Source organism: Peromyscus maniculatus, chromosome 13, assembly GCF_049852395.1.
Source record: "Peromyscus maniculatus bairdii isolate BWxNUB_F1_BW_parent chromosome 13, HU_Pman_BW_mat_3.1, whole genome shotgun sequence".
NCBI classification, from domain to species: domain Eukaryota; kingdom Metazoa; phylum Chordata; class Mammalia; order Rodentia; family Cricetidae; genus Peromyscus; species Peromyscus maniculatus.
In genome coordinates, this window is record NC_134864.1 from 11,514,972 (window position 1) to 11,535,073 (window position 20,102).

The following is a 20,102-nucleotide window of genomic DNA, read 5'->3' on the forward strand; positions in this document are numbered from 1 at the left end:
AAAGATAGTTAATGGCATGTCAACTAAGCCCAATCAATTAAAAAATAAAGTATACATTATAATCACTTGCCTATATATTTATATATAGATTTATGAGTACACACATACATGTACATATCTATGTACATGAACATATATGCATATATTTGAACATTCATGAACATATGAGCATACATACATGCATGCATACACAGACACATATATATTAGAACAAATCAGAAAACTTGGGTCAGGGGAGAATCTTGCTCTGTAGCCCAGAGTGGCCTTGAACTCTCGGTCCTCCCGCTTCACTGTCAGGAGTACTGAAATTATAGGTGTGTACTGTACATTTAGTCAGAAACCATGTTTTTAACAAGATTATAAAATCTCACTACAACTAAATCGTACTGAGCTCATCCTTCCTTTTACAAGCCCCAGCTCTGCCCTGTGTCCATATAGCTGCCCATGGTCCTGATCGCTGGGTAGCACTGCTGATGGATGGATGGATGGATGGATGGATGGATGGATGGATGGATGGATGGATGGATGATAAACAGATAGTTAATAGAAACAAATAAAACAAATGTATAATCTCCCAACAGGAAGTGTAAGTGTGGCGGTGGGCATTCTTTTGGCATATCACAATGGCTGAAACACACATGTAGAAGCCTGAGCAACTTTCAGGAATCCAAATAACTTTCAGGAGTTTACAGCTTTGAAGAACTGTAAACGAAAGAAGCTTTCACTAGGAATCACGTCACTTTCAGATGTAATTACGGGACAAGTATAAATGACCCACACACTTGTGGGAGCACCCAGGGAGCAGCCACCGCCTTCTGGTACTCAGATGAGTCACTGTCTTTGCCCTCCTTCCCCTCCTGCTTCCCAGTCGCCTTCCAGATCTGCTAATCGCTTTCCCGTGTCTATAAAACAGCAGGTGAGCAAAGATCCACACACATTCAAATAGAAAACAGATCAAGACAAAAGGCAACATTAGGTGGTTAAGGCTACACCAAGGTCTCCTTACTCGTGAGGACACCGATTCAGAACACACACACACACACACACACACACACACACACACACACACACACACACACACGCACAGGGCTCACAACCAGCACTTTGTTATTTGGCTTTGTTATTTAATGTTTATGACTGGTATAAAAACACTATACAGATATGAATAAATTTTAATCACTAAAATACACTTCCCTCGTAATTTCTTCTAGCCTCACTTTCTCTACTTCACACAACTCTCTTCAAAGTATGTCTCTTACCTCATAAACCCCAGGCTGAAAGCGAACACTGGCTCACTAAGGAAACTGACTACATGCCACTGACCCTTGCAGACATGGCATTCAATTACCCACATCCACCCTGCGCAGCCCTGGCCCACACTCACTTGTCGGAAGATGTAACTCGCCAGGGGCTCATCCAAGCAGGGATGGCGGTCGATGAAAGCAAAGAGGTCCAGGCCGGAGCCATGCTTCTCCATCACTAGCTGGAAGAACCCTTGGTTTTCAAATATATCCAGAACCTGAAAGAGACAAGGCCAGGTCTAGCTTTGTCTGAAAATACCTCCAATCAATAAATTAATGTTGGAGAGGCAACATGAGGGAGGGTGAGAGCACACAGAAAACCACCACCCACCTTGATTATGTTGGCATGTTCCACCTTGGACAGAATTGCGATCTCCAAAGTCACTTTTCCAAGTTTGGGGTCCTCAACCCAACAATCCTCCAAAACCTTCTCCTTCTTAATAAACTTCACCACCACCTGTACGGGAGAAGGAGAGCAGACCTCTACCATATGTTAAACCTGGTGCCACTACGAGCTTACACTTACCCCCCAGACCATGGCCATGGAAGAAGCAGCTTAGCAAGTCCCTGCAACAGAAGAAAAGGAGGAGGCAGCAGCCAAACAGAAATGCTGGTGATTTCTACCTGTCTACTAGGGTGAGATGGGACAGATGGGGTCCCTGGAGGTGCTGAGGAGCCATGGCCACTGCTGGAGAAAAGAAGTCTCAGAAACTTTATGGTAAGTGTTCCCACAATACTCTCTATCACCCTGAAGAGAATGAAATAATCCTAAAAAGTAGAGAACATAAAGGGAACTCTCATTGGTAGACAAGTGTCAGTCCTGATGTTGAGATTAACCAGGGAGTCCCTCAAGCCTGGTGGGTGTAGTAAACATGAGAAACACCACCCAGCAACAGCAAGGGGCATTCGGTTACCGGTGCAATTGGACAAAGTTCCACCATAACGAAAGAAAGGCTGCGTGTCATTCACTACAAGACGGGCTTGCCACTCACCAGGTTGGCTATTACATGGAATGCTAGGCACGCAGGTAAAGCAGCCCTGGGTAAAAATTCCAGCAGGGCCTGTCTGTGTATCAGTGAGAGACACTGTCATGCTCCAAGGAGCTGATCCTTCACTGAGAAGTAGACAGTAAATTGCATCACGTCCTAGGGAAGGCTGAGTGCCCAGGAAAAAGAAATAAGACACTAAGCAGGCCGGCACAAGGGAGGAAAGCTGGAACAAAAGCCAGCAAGTGCCTGGACCTGAAGGAAGCCAAGCCAGTGACCAGTGTTGACGTGGGGGCAGAAGCAGGAGTAGCAGTCGGAAGCATCTGCATTGTACAACTACCTTTCACACTGATCGGGAGAAGAGGAGGTATAGTTTGGGAGAAGCAGACACTCTGCAGATGATATGGAGGGAGAGAGAGGTGAAAGAACTCAGAAAGATGAGGAGAAGCAAGCCGCTGGGGTCTTGAGAAACTGAGGAAAGGGCTCAGTGCCCAGGAAGGGAGGCCAACAGCCAGCAGGTGGTCTGCTTCAGACATCGTAAGAGGAGATGCCTGCGCCCCTCCACCTGCACAGAGCAAGAAGACAAAAAAGGCAGGTAATCTCCAGGAGCTACCACACATGCCTGAAGTGAGTTTCACAGAAATAAGGGAGAGGATTAATAAAAACAAAAAGTAAAGTCTTTTAAAATAAACCTTGAGGCATCTAGATCAAAGTCTTATCAAGAATCAGGCAAGAATAAATACACACAAACTCCTAAATATATCCTGACAATTTTTAAAATTCAATTTTGATAATTACAGGAAGAAAAAAGAAGTTAGGTTGCTAGAAGCAAAATTTATTTCCAAATAACGATTGAAGACATCAGAAACAGGTCTAAAAAGTTGTGAGAAAAGCAAGGTGGTGGTGGCGCATGCCTTTAATCCCAGCACTTGGGAAGCAGAGGCAGGCAGATCTCTGTAAGTTTGAAGGCAGCCTGGTCTACAAAGTGAGTTCCAGGACAGTCAGGGTTATACAGAAAAACCCTGTCTCAAAAAAAAAAAAAAAAAAAAACAGCCGGGCGGTGGTGGCGCCTGCCCTTTAATCCTAGCACTCGGGAGGCAGAGGCAGGCGGATCTCTGTGAGTTCAAGGCCAGCCTGGTCTCCAAAGCGAGTTCCAGGAAAGGCGCAAAGCTACACAGAGAAAGCTACACAGAGAAACCCTGTCTCAAAAAAAAAACCAAAAAAAAAAAAAAAAGACTTAATTTGGGCTGGAGAGATGGCTCAGAGGTTAAGAGCACTGCTTGCTCTTCCAAAGGTCCTGAGTTCAATTCCCAGCAACCACATGGTGGGTCACAACCATCTGTAATGAGATCTGGTGCCCTCTTCTGGCCTGTGGGGATATGTATAGACAGAACAATGTATACATAATAAATAAATAAATCTTTAAAAAAAAAAAAAGTTCTGAGAAAATCCATCTCAGTACATTTAAGTATAATACTCAAGTATATACTCTTTGGGGAAAATTACTTCATATAATTAATATATAGTAATATAATTAATTCAGTTATTAATACAGTAAGAAATGTATTACAACAAGTAAAATATAAATATAAGAAACTGGATATAAGAATAATGTAGATTTACCAGGCAAAATAGCTCACACCTGTCAATCTAGCACATGGGAAGTAGATGCAGGAGGGTCAGGAGTCTAAGGTTATCTTCAGCTACATATTAAGTTCAAGGCCCGGCCTATGTAAAACCTTGTCTCAAAAAGATAAAAAAAAAAGAAAAGGAAAAAAAAAAAAAAAAAAAAACCCACAAATTTAACCACAGAACAAGCTTATACACTGAAATTACAAAACACTGTTGAAAGAAATTAAAGATGCATGTAAATGGGAAGACATCCCTGTTAATGGAGCAGAAAAGAGATTACTAATATGGCAAGAATCTCCAAGTTAAGCTACACATTGCTAGGACAACCCAGCTAGTAGTTTTCTTGTAGAAACGGACAAGGGGATCTAAACCTCTTATGAAACTGCAAGACAGTCTTGAAAAAGAACAACAAAGTCGGATCAACATTTCCCAATTTTATAACTTACTATAAGCTGTAATCATCAAAACAGTATGGCTTCAGGAAACAAACCCACACACCACAGCCAGTTTTGACATGGGTACCAAAGAATAGTCTTAATAGTGCTGGTATTCATATCCAACAGAGAAACTGAGGCTGGGGAGATGACTCAGTGGTTTAAGTGCCTGACACACAAGTATGAGGACCACAGTTCAGAACCTCATAACCCATGTACATGGCAGGTGGACACGGTGGCCTGCCCAGCTCTCATTAGATGAAGACAAGGGACCCCAGTCTAGCTGACTAGCTAGACTGGCTATATGGGCAAACACTGGATTCAACTGAAAGGCCTGCCTCAGGAAGGTGGAGAGTGATTCAGAGTCACAACATCAAACCTGGACCTCTATACTGTACGCATACACAAGAGCATGCATAAAATATACAGGCATGTATACCACATATACATGTGCAAAAATAAAATAAAATGAATCTATCCCTCAAAAAAAATCTACGAAATGAGTCCAGCAAATCCAAAATCAGGACACCAAGTGAACGGGAATCATCAATTTTAGGGCTGGCAAGATGGCTCAGCAGGTAAAGATGCTTGCTGCCAAGCCAGGTGACCTGAGTTCCAGCCCTGGAACCAGAGAGCAGAAGGAGAAAACCAACTCATCCAAGCTGCCGTCCGGCCTCCACATTCGCTGTATAGCGTGCGCTTATACATACACCATGCATGTACATACATACAATAATAATTTAAACATTTTTTGAGACAGGTCTCTCTATGTAGACCAGACTAGCCACAAACTCATAGAAATCCACCTGCCTCTGCCTCCTGAGTGCTGGGATTAAAGGCATGTGCCACCATGCCTGGCCTATAATCAATAATTTTAAAATAAAAATAAATAAAACAGCTAATCAAAGCCGGCAATGCATTCAAAGATATATATAACTAAGGATGGAATCCAGGAGCATAAGAAAATTCATTAGTAGGCCAGGCGGTGGCAGCGCACGCCTTTAATCCCAGCACTCAGGAGGCAGAGCCAGGTGGATCTCTGTGAGTTCGAGGCCAGCCTGGGCTAGAAAGTGAGTTCCAGGACAGGCGCCAAAGCTACACAGAGAAACCCTGTCTTGAAAAACTAAACAAAACAAAAAAGAAAATCCATTGGTGTTATATTAATAAAGGAAACGGTACAATCATGTCAATAGGTGCTAGAAAGACATCATTCAATAGTTGACCACCCAAACTCAGTTTTTTTAATGATTATTTTTCTGTTGTTTGTTGTTCTGCCTGTGTGTACGTCTGTGTAAGGGCACTGGGTCCTCTGGAACTGGAGTTACAGACAGTTGTGAGCTGCCATATGGGTGCTGGGAATTAAACTTTGGTCCTCTGGAAGAGTGGCCAGTGCTCCTAACTACTGAGCCGTGTCTCCAGACCCTCAAACTCATTCTTAAAAAGAGAAAAATTCAGGGACCAGTGAGATGGTTCAGTGGGTAAAGGTGCTTGCCAATAAGCCTGACCACCTGAATTTGATTCCCAGAACCCATATGGTAGAAGAAGAGAATCAACTCCTGTAAGTGTTCGCTGACCTCGTGCATGTGTGTACACACACACACACACACACACACACACACACACACACTCAAATAAATGTTTAAAAAAAATTTACCCAGCCGGACAGGCTAATAATAAAATACGATGTCTTCAAATGAAATGCTCACTGGGAAGTGAAAGGTACCACAGGGACAAACTGAAAGGAAGCTAAGGGACCCAGTGGCACAACTGTCAAGTAACACTGTTCTGAGGACCTAGTCAATGACAGGAAGGAAGAAGGATGAAAAGCAAACCAAAGAAGGACAAGACAAAACTGCCATGCTATGGCATCCTCTAAAACATCCTCTAAAAATTCCTAGAACCAGAAAGAATATCAAACAGCCACCTCAGACACAGATCTTTGGCACATTCCAGCAACAAGTAATAATAAAGGACTCTGCGGCAATACTCCAGGGCCGTCCAGGATCTGGCTAGTGGTATATGCCTGGGGAGCCTGACAGTGTTCATACCAACAAGTGGGTGCTGCTTCTGAGTGGGATTTGGGATCAAAGGACAGTGAGTTCTAGAGCTCGGACAGAAGAGGAACGCATAGGAATGGCCCTAATGACTGGGTGGGAGGCCAGCTGGATGAATCAGTGTACCTAAAAAATGCCTGGCACCCAAGAGGCATGAAATACAAACCCAGCTGAGAGCTATCATAAGAAATCTTGAGCAGACCCTGAGTGTGTTTGTTAGCTATCTTGCTTCTTTGTTTGGTGGAGATCTATTTTTTCACTTGAGCAGAGGAAGTATTAAGTTTAGTTTTAAAAGCAAGTTTGCATGTCCATGACTTATCAGCCATGTGGAGAGTAGCAGAATAGTCTAATCCCCGTCTTCAAAGAGGAGAGATGTAAACACAGAACAAGGCTGGCCAGGGCCCAAGAGCCTGCAAGAAAGCAAGATCTGAATGTGAAACTCAACAGGGCTATTTCTGCTGGAGTTAAGAGAGTGGACTGCAGAAGCTTCCTCCTAGATCTGGAAAGCACGCGCACCCTGTTCCCTCTTCCTCCATTACAGTCTCCGCCTTATCGATGGGACCTCCAGTAGGGCCATCCCCACATGAACCAGGCACCTCTTTGTTGTGCTCCTTCTCCACTGCAGTCCACACAAAGCCAAAGGCCCCACTTCCCAGTGGGCTGATGGTGCTGTACTTATGGGAGTACTCGCCCTCACAGGCCGCCAGCCCCTCCAGCTCTGCGGGTATTGGGGATTCCTCAAACCAAGGTTTGGCTCTAAGCACCTGTGGAGACAAAGAAAGGTCTGGGAGATCACGAGCACCTCATCTCCATCAGCACAGCTCCTGCATTCATCATGCTGTTCTTATTTCCTGTGCTCACAGGGGCCTGGTCTGAAAATCTTCCACGGAGCCCTCTGGCAGTGTCCACCCACCAACCCAAAGTGGTTTATGTCTAAATGCATCCACACCCACTGCACAAGGTATATATTCATTTAAAGTCCTACATCTGCTTTATACTTACACAGGTACTAGAAGACAATGTTAAAAAGCAACAGACCCTCCACCCATTCCAGCCAAAAGGGCAGCGATGCCACCTGGAGAGCCTGCAGCACAGTAGAAAGTGAACAGAGGAGTGAGCTGACCACAGATACCCACCTCTCCAAAGCTGGATCCAGAGAGGTCAGGCATGGAGTGGGTGGAGCTAGGCAGGCTGGCAAGGAGCAGGCGGGTTCGGGTGGCTGAGTCCCGGTGGCTGTGTAAGAGGTCCTTCACCAGCCAGCAGCAGAACAGGGTTGCAGAGCCCTGGAGCTCCACGCGCTTCACTTCAAACTGTACACCTGAAGGGCAGGGAGGTGAGGAAGTATAGAATCCCTCCAATGACCTCATTTAACATTGCTATGATTTAAAAAGCCTCTTCCCCAGAACATACTCAGTCGTAAGCCATCGCGGTGGTAGCAGCTTCCAGAGTAGATGCCCTCCTGGATCTCCGGCTGCAGGCTGGAGACCCCAGGTGCCACAGGAGTGGAAGTGACCTGGGCACTCAGCCTGGGCTTCTCTGTGGATAGGCACATACCATCAGAACCAGGATCTGGTATGGGAGGGCCACAGCCTGGGCTTTCTACGTCACTAGTTTCACAGTGTTCAGAGGATACCAAAGAAATGTCATACAGTTCTGCTCGATCATGTCCTGCGCCCATCTCCTGTAACTGTCTGCCTTCGCCAAGGTCAAAATAGGTGCCAGTCAGGAGCAACATCTCTCGGTCACCTAGAATATCTGACCTCTGCCTGTGCAGAACACCCACATCTAAATCTGAGCCCACCACTGAAGGAGAAGGTGTCTCGCTGAGTTCAGATGTGGTACAGGAACAATGTGATGGAGTTCTGTCTGTCTGGTCATTGAGAAAGAGCTCCCTGAGGTTCCAGGAGTAAGAATTCACATCAGTCTCCTGGGTTTCCACTGCCTCCAGGACACCAGGGAGGTCGGTGGCCAAAGCATAGCAGGCTGAGGAGCTGCCTAAGTGGCTAGCATGCAGGTCTCGGCCTCCCAGATCGCAGAAGGACACAGGGGCAGTGAAAGGAGGATGTTCTGCTGGGACAAGCTCCACACAGGAGATGCCCAGAGTTCCCCCAAAGCTCGACTTGGACAACTGCTCCTTGATCAAGCAAGTCTGCAGCTCTTCTCGGTCATTTCTCACTCCTGACCATGGTTCATCCAGAGTGGGTGTCCCAAGCAAGACACATGCCATTCCAGAGGGGCTGGGAGCCAAGTCCTGGCCTCGCTGCTGTAAGAGCCACTCACTCCTGTACTGTGGGCAGTGTGTCAGGAAGCCCCCTCCTGCTAGCTGCCCTGTGGCATGGGGCTCAGGCATGGTGGCATCGGCCCAGGGTTTAGGACTGCTGGGGCTGCTGACGCCCATCAGTTCCAGCTGAGCTTCCTGATGCAGACTACACACGTCCACGCTGCTGCTCCTGTCCTTAGCTGGGACCAGAGGCTCAGAATCTTCCCGTGAAGCAAACAGTTTTGCATCCTTTGGTTTGGACCTGCTTTCTTCTAACAGACCCTTCCTGTAGCTCTCTGCTGATGAAGGATTCTCCTTCCCCAAGACATTGACATGCTGGCCTGCAGGTAATAACTGCTCATCGTGGATTGGCAGGCTTCCTTTCGTGGTGTCTTGCTGGGCCTTGGGCAATAACCATTTCCTGTGGGTTAGTGGGCTTTCTTCTGAGATATTTTTCTGAATCTCAGACAATAAATGTTCATTAAGGACTGGAGGGGATACTTCTGGAGTGTCTGGCTGGTTCTGAGACAGTAACTGTCCACCATGAGCTAGCAGGTTTCTCTTTGGAATGCTTTGATGGTCTGTGGGCAATGAATGCTCACCATAAACTGGGTTGCTGTCCACCCTGGAGACAGGAATTTGGATGACAGTCACTACTGGCAATGAGAGATCACACTGACTCTCCCTCTATGAGAGACAAGTGCAATGCATTCAGCATGATAAAGTTATAACAGAAAGTCTGTCAATTTTGTAACTAAGCTAAAAAATAAAATATCTACTCTTAAACATTCTTCATATAAATCTACATTTACCAAGGATGAATCAAAGAAAACTACTGAAATGGATTTCAGAGTGTTTAATAAACTCTATGACAGCCGGCTATGGCTGATTCTCAACACCTAGATACACAGAGACTGGGGAGGTAGATCAGAAAAGGCTGGCATACAAGGAGCTGAGGTGAGGAGCAAGGAGACCAGGGGGAGGAGCAGGTAGGATGGGAGGAGGAGGATGGGAGGAGAAGGTGAAGGCCCTCTGACACAGCAGGGCAAGGACGAGCACATTCAGTGTGAAGAAGCTGCACACGCAGCGAGGAGGCTCTATGCAGTCCGGGCAGGATGACCGACCATCACCGGCCCATCCTTTACCCACAGCTTACTATACTAGTGGCTGCTCACACCAGCCAGGAGTAAGGTCAAACACCTGGTCATCAGGGTATATATGCTATGTGGTCTTGGATGGGGGTCCCCACAACTAGTAAGGCAGAAGTCCATAAAGACAGGGAGGAAAGTCCCTTGGAGGATAGTGCCACAGTGGAAGTTGTGGGTGGAGTCCTAAAAGCAAAGTCTTCCTGGAGAAGCAGGAATGAGATGAAGGTCTGCAGAGAGACCCAGCAAGAAAGTATTCCATCTACCCACTACTCCCTCCCTCTCTGTCCATTTCTCCCAAGTCACAGGGCACATACAGCACTCTCCAGGAACAGATTACAGGGTCATTCTGAGGATGAAGGCATGGGAATGCACACCAGAAGTGCCTCATTAAGACCTTGCCAAGAGGCCTGGACATGGTCTTCACCCTCTTAGAATCTCCAAATGCTGGTGGTTCCCAGGATTTGTTTTCCTGTCTACTGTCACACCTGCTCCCCTTTCCACCCCAAACCCTGACAGACAGGCTCTGAGATTTTAGAAAGGTCACAGGTCATACTTGCTAGGACAACTAGTAGACTGGGGACATGATCTTGTCCCTACAGTATGGCCGGTAAACCCCTGCATTGCAGGGGCCAAGGGAAGGCCACCAAGGGCTTCTCGCTAGCTCAGCAACGGTTTGACCATTAACACTGTATTAGCATCAAGTTTGGGGGTGGGGGGGTTCTGTGTTGGAGATTTAGAATCCCTGATTTTTAGCATGACAGCAACCTGCCAGCTGCCCTGGCAGCCAAGTATCACCTGCCACTAAATTCTGGCCACTATGGAGAGGTGCACAGAAAGGTTTTCAAGTGACCCTTCGGATCTAGGAAGCCCCTCCTCTAGTCCCAGCAGGAGAAGTTCACATAAGGCAACTGGGACTTGAATCCAGGCTGCCCCAGGAACCTCAGGTCCTCCTGCCAGGGAGCAGGGCTGGCTTCTGGTGAGCCAGGAACCCACTTACTGACCAAGGACTTCACCTGGAGTTTTTGGTGGTTTGTTTTGTTTTGTTTGAGCCCCTGGCTTACCATGAACAACTTACTCAAGCTTCAGCATCTTTTCCTCAGAACACACTTCACTCACTCCCTTCCTAACAAGTCCTGACTTTTCATACTTCTTACCATGTAAGCTCACCCTCCTGAGTACATTGTAACTTTGGGGGATGAGACCTTAAGTCTTCTACAAGTTTGTGGAGTAAGGAAGTGAGTAAACAAACAGATGAATGAATGAATCTCTGTAGAAACTAACTATACTTTACATGTGATGGATGCTACTCAAGCTCTTAGAATATCAGTATCTAAAGAAGTCCATGAATAATGAGTGAGTCTCTGATTCTACCCAGAGTAATTCCATCTTTGCAACCAAGTACCATGGTGTGTTCTGTGTCAGATTGCAGCAAAACAAACTCACCATTAGACACATTAAAATGCTATGGTGACAGACAAATGAATTTTTATTCCTACCTTTCAAAGTTTTCCAATATAAACTCCCTTTACTCAAAATGAATAACTTTGTTTCAAACTATATAAAGAGAATGGTTTCAAATGATTTTCAAAACTCTAAAGTTGTATCTTCTATCATTTTCTTGACCTCTCGACAGCCTACTTCCTTGTCCATAAGATGAGAATAACATCATGGGTGCTCTCTTACAAGGGTTGAAAGGACTCAGTCAAGTAACAGGAGAAAGCACCAGTGTGTATAGACAGAGCGGGTGACCAGTACACATCAGTCATCACTGTCATTATTACCCACTAGCTGGATATTACCTAACCTGGTGTTTAGTAACCCTGCCACCTCCCACCAAAGCACTTACCCCAGGGAAGACTGAGACGAGAAAGAAGGAAGTATCTGGCATCCAGTTTCCAACGGTGTCTGAGTCCTAAGGGAGACTTGTCCTCCTACCACCTTCAGGGTTTCCTCTTGTGACAGGACGGGGTCACGGGCTAACACCACATCTACCCTTGGATCTAACAGCAAAATCAAGAGTTTTCTATTCCCAGGCACTCTGTGTTAAAGCACACCTGTACCTGTATCAAAACCTCAACTACTCAGACAGCCCACACTAAGTACGTACGTCAGAAGCACACCAAGAGCTTCAAGTTCTGTTAGCACTGATCCCTCATATTTGTTCCTGTTCCATCGCTTCTCTCCTCCCTAGATCAGAAGTCTTCCCACCCCACAACTCCTGGATTCACAGGCCTCAGCACTGCCACCAACTCCCAAGTGATCAGACACTGGCTTTGCAGGGTATCGGCAAGTCCCACACCCTCCCAGCATCCTGAGACAAAGGGGATCTTTTGGGACAGCAAGCTGACTGCTTACACTGTCTCTACAAACCAGTCACTGAAGACCTTAAACTACTGGGATAAACATACTGAGGTCAACAGGTATGTAACATAATTCATAAATAAATATGATACGCTATAACAACTCAACCTTATGCTACACGAAACTACATAAACATATTACTGTTATTATTTGGCAGGCAGGGGTTCCTGGGAGGCAGCTTTTGTTCCCAGATAGGGTCTTTCTATGTATTCCAGGCTGGCCTCAAATAACTGCAACCCTACAACTTAGGATTACAAGTATGGCCACGACACCTGGCTTGGTTATAAATTCTCTTTAGATGGACAAGACTTGGGCCGGTTATTTCTGTCTCAGACACAGGCACAAATGGTTCAGTCTTGGAGGACTTCCTAATTGCCTTCTAGATGCTGACACGGTTGTAAAAAACTACCTACAGCTGTCCCATCTCCAGGGAAAGAGGAACAGGAGGCCTGTACAAGACAGAGTCTCAAACTAGAACAAGCCTCCCACTACTCTCCCACCTTTGAGCTTCTGGAGAGCTCACCAATGGCTTCTGCTCTGTTCATCTCTGTCACAGAAGCCACAGCCCATAAGGGCCAGGCAGCCACAGAAGCACTGCAGTGGAGGAGGCTGTGCCTTACCCTGGGCCCCACTGGCCAGTTCCCAGTCCTGCTGGGCATTGGCGCTCATCTCCCCGGGCTCACTCTTACTGCCAAGGTCCAGGCAGTCGACAAGATCTGGCAGCTGTACAGAACTGTCGTATGCAGGGTCCATGTAGTGGTAGAAACCAGGAATCAGGAAAGTGATGTTCTAGGGAGCAAAGCAGGGACATTTCAGAATCTAGGAGGATTCATTCTGACCCACTGAACTCATCCTCCTGGAAAAAATGAAAATATCAGCAATATGAACAGTTCAGCCCTCAGAGTGGGAAAGATCTTGGGTCACACGAGTTTGGCTAATTTACAGACACATAATGCACAATTTTTTTCAATTTTTTTTAATAAAAAAGGCAAACAACACAGAAAGACAACCAATACCTACATGTCTCCAAGCAGACATCTGGCCTGTGGCTTCACATTCTCTGCTCTAGGTAGAGTAGAGACCCTGTATTTGCCAGGCTAACATCGTAGAGCTCTTGGTCCAAGAACACTGATGTGCACCCATCAGGGCCCAAATTATCACAGTAAGATCTGCTCACTCAGATGCTGCTTTTGAACTGTATGCAGCCTCCGTCCTGGACAGCTGCCGGTGAGGGCCAAGCATCTATACCTACAAGACTCCATGCCTGTAATACTCATCCAGAAAGCCGTCATCCAGGGAGTATGCTAACTGCTTTTTTATCAAGAAAGCTCAACTAAACTTTAGGTTAGTTACTCCTTAAGGCTTTATTGAACAGCAGAATAATGTCTTTTTAGAGCCTCATAGAATACTCTAGCCACCTGTCACACACATTCTAGTATCAGCCAGTAGAAATGACAAAAGAGACAGAAGCCCCTGCCCTGGAGGCAGTCCCCAGGTGGTCAAGGTGCTGAGTAAAGGCCGTAAGCACCTGCACCCAGGAACCAGTGAGCCTGGTGGGCTTCAACAGGTATCCACAGGAGGGGAGGGGCAGGCAGATGCCAAAAGTGGCAGGAGTGGGTGGCTTCCCAAGGCTGCTCCATGATCCCCTCTAGCATATGGGAGGCATGCGCTCTCCCAGTGGGCTCAGAACACCACTGGGATCCATCTCCTAACTAAGAAGAAGTTGTGGGGGCTGTGAGGCATGGCTTCTGGGACTGAGATGAGACTTAAGAGGCAGGATGCTCCCATGAATGTTCCAAACAGCATCCAAGCCAAGAATCTGAGCTCTCAGGGCCTCAGGACTCCACACTCAGCTGGTGGGTTGTCCCAGCTGGAACAAAATGAACTTTCCCTACTAAGCCTGGCCTAACAGGCTGATTCATGACTCAGAGTGTTACACTGTCTATGGAGGCTTGTACAGAGCCATGATGAGACTGCACCCTACAGGTCTGGGTGAAAATAAAAGGGAAGTTAAGGTGAATGGCCTGTCTCCTGGTGAGTAAGACATCTACCCAAGCCCAAGCCCAAGCTCAGGAAAGGCGGTTACAGAATCCTTTCTCCTCCATTGCCCACCACCAACTATGCTCACTCGGAATGTGTGAACTAGTAGTATCCACAGTGTGATCAAAACCTGGTTCAAAGGGCCAGACCAGAGCCAGCTGGGTGGGAACAGAGATCCCAAGCAGAGGTCCCACATCCATCTCTGGAATGATCCAGGACACAATTCAAGAGTGGCCACTGATGTGGGACCCAGGAATATGAGCTGGTTGGTTGTAAACAGGATGAGTATAGACTGTAAGTTCTACAGCCCATCAGGTACAGGTCCCATGAACATGTAGAACAGTTTCCTCAGAGTACTGCGGATCTGGGAAACTAGGCAAGCCTACCTTACCCAGGAGCTCAGTCTTCCCATAACCAAACAACCTTAGTGCAAAGCTGTGGTTGACACCATAAATTGTGCCATCAGGCAGGAGGGTGATGAGGCCACTGATGGTGCAGAACACCCACACAGATGCCTGGTAACCTGGTTCAGAAGCAGCCTCACTGTCAGCTACAGTCTTTCCACTGGGCTTGGATTTGAGCTTCAGACTCAGAGGGAAGGTGGTACCATCTCTGGCTCTCCCAACGGACCTTTGAATCTTGAGACTCTGAAAGACAGGGCAGCTGCATTTCAGTACTACAGAAGTACCATGTAAACAGAATCCTGAGCTGTCATGTTTCAGATCCAAACTGCACTCACGTGTCGGTGCTAGGAACATCCCTCACCCATGCTGCTCCCCTTGACTGTTCCCTAGCCCCACCCTGTCCAAAGAACCCAAAACCTTGGGAACAGCAGCGGCAGGCTTGGAGGACTCAGGGTCCAGAAGAAATGCATAATGAGACGACTAAGGTGCAAGCCAATGAGGGGACTGGACCTAGCCTCATCCCGAGCAGGCATTTGTGCCAAACTACAGCCTGCTGGTATAGAGGGGCTGCATCCTTCTCCTCAGCTCCAAGTCTGGAAGGGAAAGAGCTGTCACGTTTCTCCAGCACCTCTTAGTCTCAGCGAATGTATAGTCCATCTACGAGAGTAGCTGTGATAATGAGGGTCACCTTCAAGACAGGCCTCTGGGTATGTGTAGGGGAGTTATCTTCATTGCGTTGATTAAGGTGGGAAGACCCGCCCACTGTGGGCGGCGCCATTCCCTTGGCTGCGATCCTGTCCTGTGCAAGTGGAGAGAGGGGGCTGAGCAGCAGCACGCGGTCATCACTCTGGGCTTCCTGACTGTGGAAGCAATGTGACCGGCCGCCTCGTACTCCTGCTGCCTTAGACGGTACCCTTCAACTGTAAGCTAAAATAAACCCTCTTTCTCAAGTTGCTTTTGTCAGAGTATTCCTTTTTCATAGTAACAAGAGAAGCAACTAAGACAGCAGTCACGGTTGCACACCCAGTCCTCTGTCCCTCCATCCTAGAGGCATTGCTTTCCTACTGTAACTGTCCACTGAGGGAACCATTTACCTTCTCAGCTCCTCCCCCAACATACAACCAAATCCTCACATTATGTACTATCTACTTCAATTATGTGGAAGCCATGTGATTTTCCAATGAAGATTTTGAATATAGCCAGGCATGGTGATGTACACTGTTATCCTAACACTTGGATGGCAGACAGATGGATCCCTGTGAGTTTGAGACCAGTCTGGTCTACATAGAGAGTTCCAGGACAGTGAGGACTACACAAAGAAACCTTGTCTCAAATAAACTAAACTAAAAAACAGACTTGACTAGTGCAGTGTTTCTAACCAGGATGAATCAGGTTTCAGGTGAGAACCTAGACCTTGGCTTTCTTTTCCACTGTTTCAGGGCCTACCCTGGAAGACACGAAAAGTTAGGGACTATGCTGGAGGTCGGGTGGCTCATCTTCCCTGTCCTGAGCATAGCGAGGACCCAGTCTATGAGCCCTGAACAATGGTCTAAATAAGAATTCAAAACCCATCTACCTCAGAGGGAGGAGCTGACCAGGACCCACCTCTGCCAATCTCACTTGACCCCAAGACTCATGAATCCAACAATGCGAAGGGACATAGACTTCCCCTTGTATAGATTCCATCTGCTACGAGAGGAGATGGTGACTGGTTTTGGGCTAAGAAGATTCTTACATGTGTCTTCTCCTGCCATCTCCAGGACACCTGACTCAGGAAGTTAGAAGACTGCCTGTGAGCTGGTCAGGAGCAGTTTTGTTGTACAGGACTCTACCTTACAGTACTGCCACCAGCCAATGCCCTGCCAATCTGTTGGCTACTTCTTCAGAGTAGAACAGAAAATGCAGAGGGCAAGACAACTCTATGAGTTCAAGGCCAACCTGGTCTACAGACTGAGTTCCAGGATAGCCAAGGCTACACAGAGAAACCTAGTCTCAAAAAACAAAACAAAACAAAAAGCAAAAAGCCCTGGCCCATACCAGACTCTTCAGTAACAACATCCCATGCAAACCTGCATCTCATGAACTAGAAAATTTCACACATATAAAAGTCAGCATAGGGGACTAAGTATAGAAAACCATACCTGGGGAATATTCTGAATGGTCTTTCCTTTGAAATAAAAAAGAAGAGGAGGCCGGGCGGTGGTGGCGCACGCCTTTAATCCCAGCACTCGGGAGGCAGAGGCAGGCGGATCTCTGTGAGTTCGAGGCCAGCCTGGGCTACCAAGTGAGTCCCAGGAAAGGCGCAAAGCTACACAGAGAAACCCTGTCTCGAAAAATCAAAAAAAAAAAAAAAAAAAAAAAAAAAGAAGAGGAGAAGGGAGGGAGGGAGGGAGGGAGGGAGGGAGGGAGGGAGGGAGGGAGGGAAGGAAGGAAGGAAGGAAGGAAGGAAGGAAGGAAGGAAGGAAGGAAGGAAGGAAGGAAAGAAGGGGAAAAAACCTTTTCTTACAAAGTTAGCAAAACTGCCAAGCGTGGTGGCGCACGCCTTTAATCCCAGCACTCAGGAGGCAGAGGCAGGAGGATCTCTGTGAGTTCGAGGCCAGCCTGGTCTACAAGGTAAGTTCCAGGACAGCCAAGGCTACACAGGTCTGAAGAGAAAAATGAGGGAAGGACCAATCAGAATCTCTCTTCTGCAGCTGGGATGCAAAACTCCAGGCTCTCTGCTTTTGAGCTCTGGCCCTTCCTCCATAGGCCCTCAGGGTTCTCAGACCTTCAGTTTTAGATGAGCCACACCCAGGGCACACCCTAGGGTCTCCAGCTTGCAGGGGGGCTCATAATCACAGCATCAACTCCCCGAAATAATCATGCATCTCTATATAAAATCCTATCTGTTCTGTTTGAAGACTCTAACCAGGGTACCCTATAGATCAGCCTGTTCTCCTGGACCCTCAGGAAGGTGAGGGCTTAGGGGACAAGGCTGGTCACCAGGAGACCACATGACTCTAGGTCTTGGTGGAGCCTCAAAGAGCTGGAGCCTTGCCCCAGCCAAGAACGATCCTGCAGTCAAGTTACAGGGTCTAGTCTAAGAACTCAAGACCCAGCAGCACCCAGCGCAGATGGTTCAGGCACCTACCTTTGGGACGTGTTGGCCAGGAGGAGGGAGCTGCATAGATGGAATCAAGTCTGTGACACACTGCCCAACTACATCCTTTGCAGATGTGAACCCATGGAGATGAGCAAAGAGACTGTCACATGATGTGATAGTTCCCTGGGGGGACAAAAAAGCAATGCTCCTGACAGAAGCTTCTCACACTTATCTTTAAATGTCACTGAAGTTTATGCTCTAGTGTTTATAAACCAAATGCAAAAACAATGTCACAACTTCTGTATCCAAAGCACAAGAGACATGCCATGGGCTTTCACAAGAACAATACCATTTCCTCATTATTCCCAAATGACTTTCTTGAACACTCTCCAAAAGCCCTGGTCCAGCCGGGTGGTGGTGGCACATGCCTTTAATTCCAGCACTCAGGAGGCAGAGGCAGGTGGATCTCTGTGAGTTCGAGGCCAGCCTGGTCTACAGAGTGAGTTCCAGGACAGCCAAAGCTACACCGAGAAAACCTGTCTCGAAACTACCCCCTCCTCCCTCAAAAAAAAGGCAAAAAGCCCTGGTCCACACCAGACTCTTCAGGAACTACATCTCAGTTCATGTTTAAGTACTATTTTAAAGGGTGACATCTTTAGCATAAGAACAATCTTGAGTAGTTATGATTCTACTGTTCCCATTTTATGGATAAGAAAACCTCAGGCACCAATGACTGGACTTCTTGCCCAAGCATGCAGTTAGTTAGTAAGGGCCATAACTAAGGCAAACCCAGTTAGGCCTGGCACTTCCTTCCCTAAGTTATGAAAAGGGAAGAGAGCATTGTGTCAGCAGGAGATCGCTGAGATTTGGAAGTACACTTACATCACTCTGGAAGGCAACCCAGGCTGAGACCCTCTCCACAGGCTCCAGAACCACTACACAGCACAAGCCCCGTTCCTGCTGCAACCTCTTTATCCACACAGAGACTGGAATCTTCTCCCCACTCCGGCTGACGACGTCCACCTGTGGACACACATTTCCTGTACCAGGATGCACAGCAACTGCAGTGTGCATTCCGCAACTAGCAGAGCAAAGTGCGCCTCATCAGGAGAGACCTTCCCCAGGGCATCAAGGCTTCAGTGCAGCCAAGCTCTGACCACTTTCAGAAACCTATCCAAGTATAAATGAGGCTTCTAGTCCTCAGTGCTACAGTCTGAGTAAATTTTTATCAAGAGGGTTTTCATACTCAGTGTGCTGGCTAATTTTTGGTTGCCACCCTTGATTGAGAAACACCTAGAAAACTCCTGAAGCACACACAAGGTGTACCTATGATGGTACTTGCAGAGTACTGGTGTGTGTCAGTGGACCAAGGAAGGGAAGACTACTCTTGAATGGGAGGCAGGAGCCTATAAGGAAAAGAAAAGCAGCAGGTAAGGAGAGCTCACATGTACACTCAACTAGCTTTCTGCTGTTGGTGTTAGTAGATTTTGTTGTTACTTGTTTTAAGACAGGATCTCATGTGGGCCAGCCTGATCTCAAGCCCCCCATGTTGCCCAAGCTGCCCTTCAACTCCTGATCTCCTATGTAGTGGGATTACAGGTATAAATTATCACCCCAGCTTTTGACATGTGTGGGTGCTTTTTGCTATGGTTATCACCCATGGACTCAACTCCAGTCTTCAGCCTTGAACTCACACTTGCATCAGCAACTTTCCAGGGGGCCTCACCCTCCAGACTGAGGCTGCATCATCAGTCCCTGTGGCTCTGAGGCTTTTAGATTCCTAGATTGAGTGGTTCCTGATTCCACTGGCTCTTCAGCCTGCACACAGTTATTGCAGAACTATCCAGCTTCCAACCATGCAAACCAATCTAATAAATCCCAGCTTCCAACCATGCAAACCAATCTAATAAATCCCTTCAGCCAGATACATAGTTGGTCCCCTGCTTTTGAAAAACTGACCAATTCTCAGCTTCATGGTAAGGTAGCAGGAGAAAAAGTAGGATCTGTAATTTCTCAATGAAATGAGCACTAAGGGCTGGGGAGATGTCTCAGTGGTTAAGAGTACTTGCTACTCTTCCAGAGTATAACTACTCAGTGCTACACTGGGCATCTCACAATTGCCTATAACTCCAGCCCCTGTAGCTATTACAAAGCCTTCCTGTGGCCTCCTTGAGTTCCCAAACATATGTGTACATACACATAAACATGCACATAAATAACAATAAAATATTTTCAAAAAGAAAAAAAATAAAGAGGCATTAATCTGCTAAAGGCTATAATTATTTTCTTGGTAGTAATCAGCTTCTTGACCCACTAATTTGTTGATGCAACTGACCCTGTCCAAGTTCTCATGCCTAGAATTTAGCCCTTAGCATCCTATAATTCAACTCACCTGTCAAT

General features: G+C 46.9%; 1 protein-coding gene across 4 annotated transcripts in view; it reads right to left on the minus strand.

Moving 5' to 3' along the window:
* Window positions 1–20,102, minus strand: part of Pask (PAS domain containing serine/threonine kinase) — a 38,724-nt gene that overhangs the window by 7,468 nt on the left and 11,154 nt on the right. For all 4 annotated transcript variants that reach the window (XM_042259888.2, XM_016007967.3, XM_076549666.1 and 1 more), the window contains 10 exons: window positions 18,585–18,725; window positions 17,751–17,885; window positions 14,603–14,863; window positions 12,797–12,965; window positions 11,662–11,815; window positions 7,818–9,292; window positions 7,544–7,725; window positions 7,004–7,171; window positions 1,633–1,758; window positions 1,385–1,519 (listed from right to left, as the gene is read on the minus strand). In XM_042259888.2, the coding sequence (XP_042115822.1) occupies window positions 1,385–1,519; window positions 1,633–1,758; window positions 7,004–7,171; window positions 7,544–7,725; window positions 7,818–9,292; window positions 11,662–11,815; window positions 12,797–12,965; window positions 14,603–14,863; window positions 17,751–17,885; window positions 18,585–18,725 (2,946 nt within the window). The remainder of the gene's footprint in view (window positions 1–1,384; window positions 1,520–1,632; window positions 1,759–7,003; window positions 7,172–7,543; window positions 7,726–7,817; window positions 9,293–11,661; window positions 11,816–12,796; window positions 12,966–14,602; window positions 14,864–17,750; window positions 17,886–18,584; window positions 18,726–20,102) is intronic.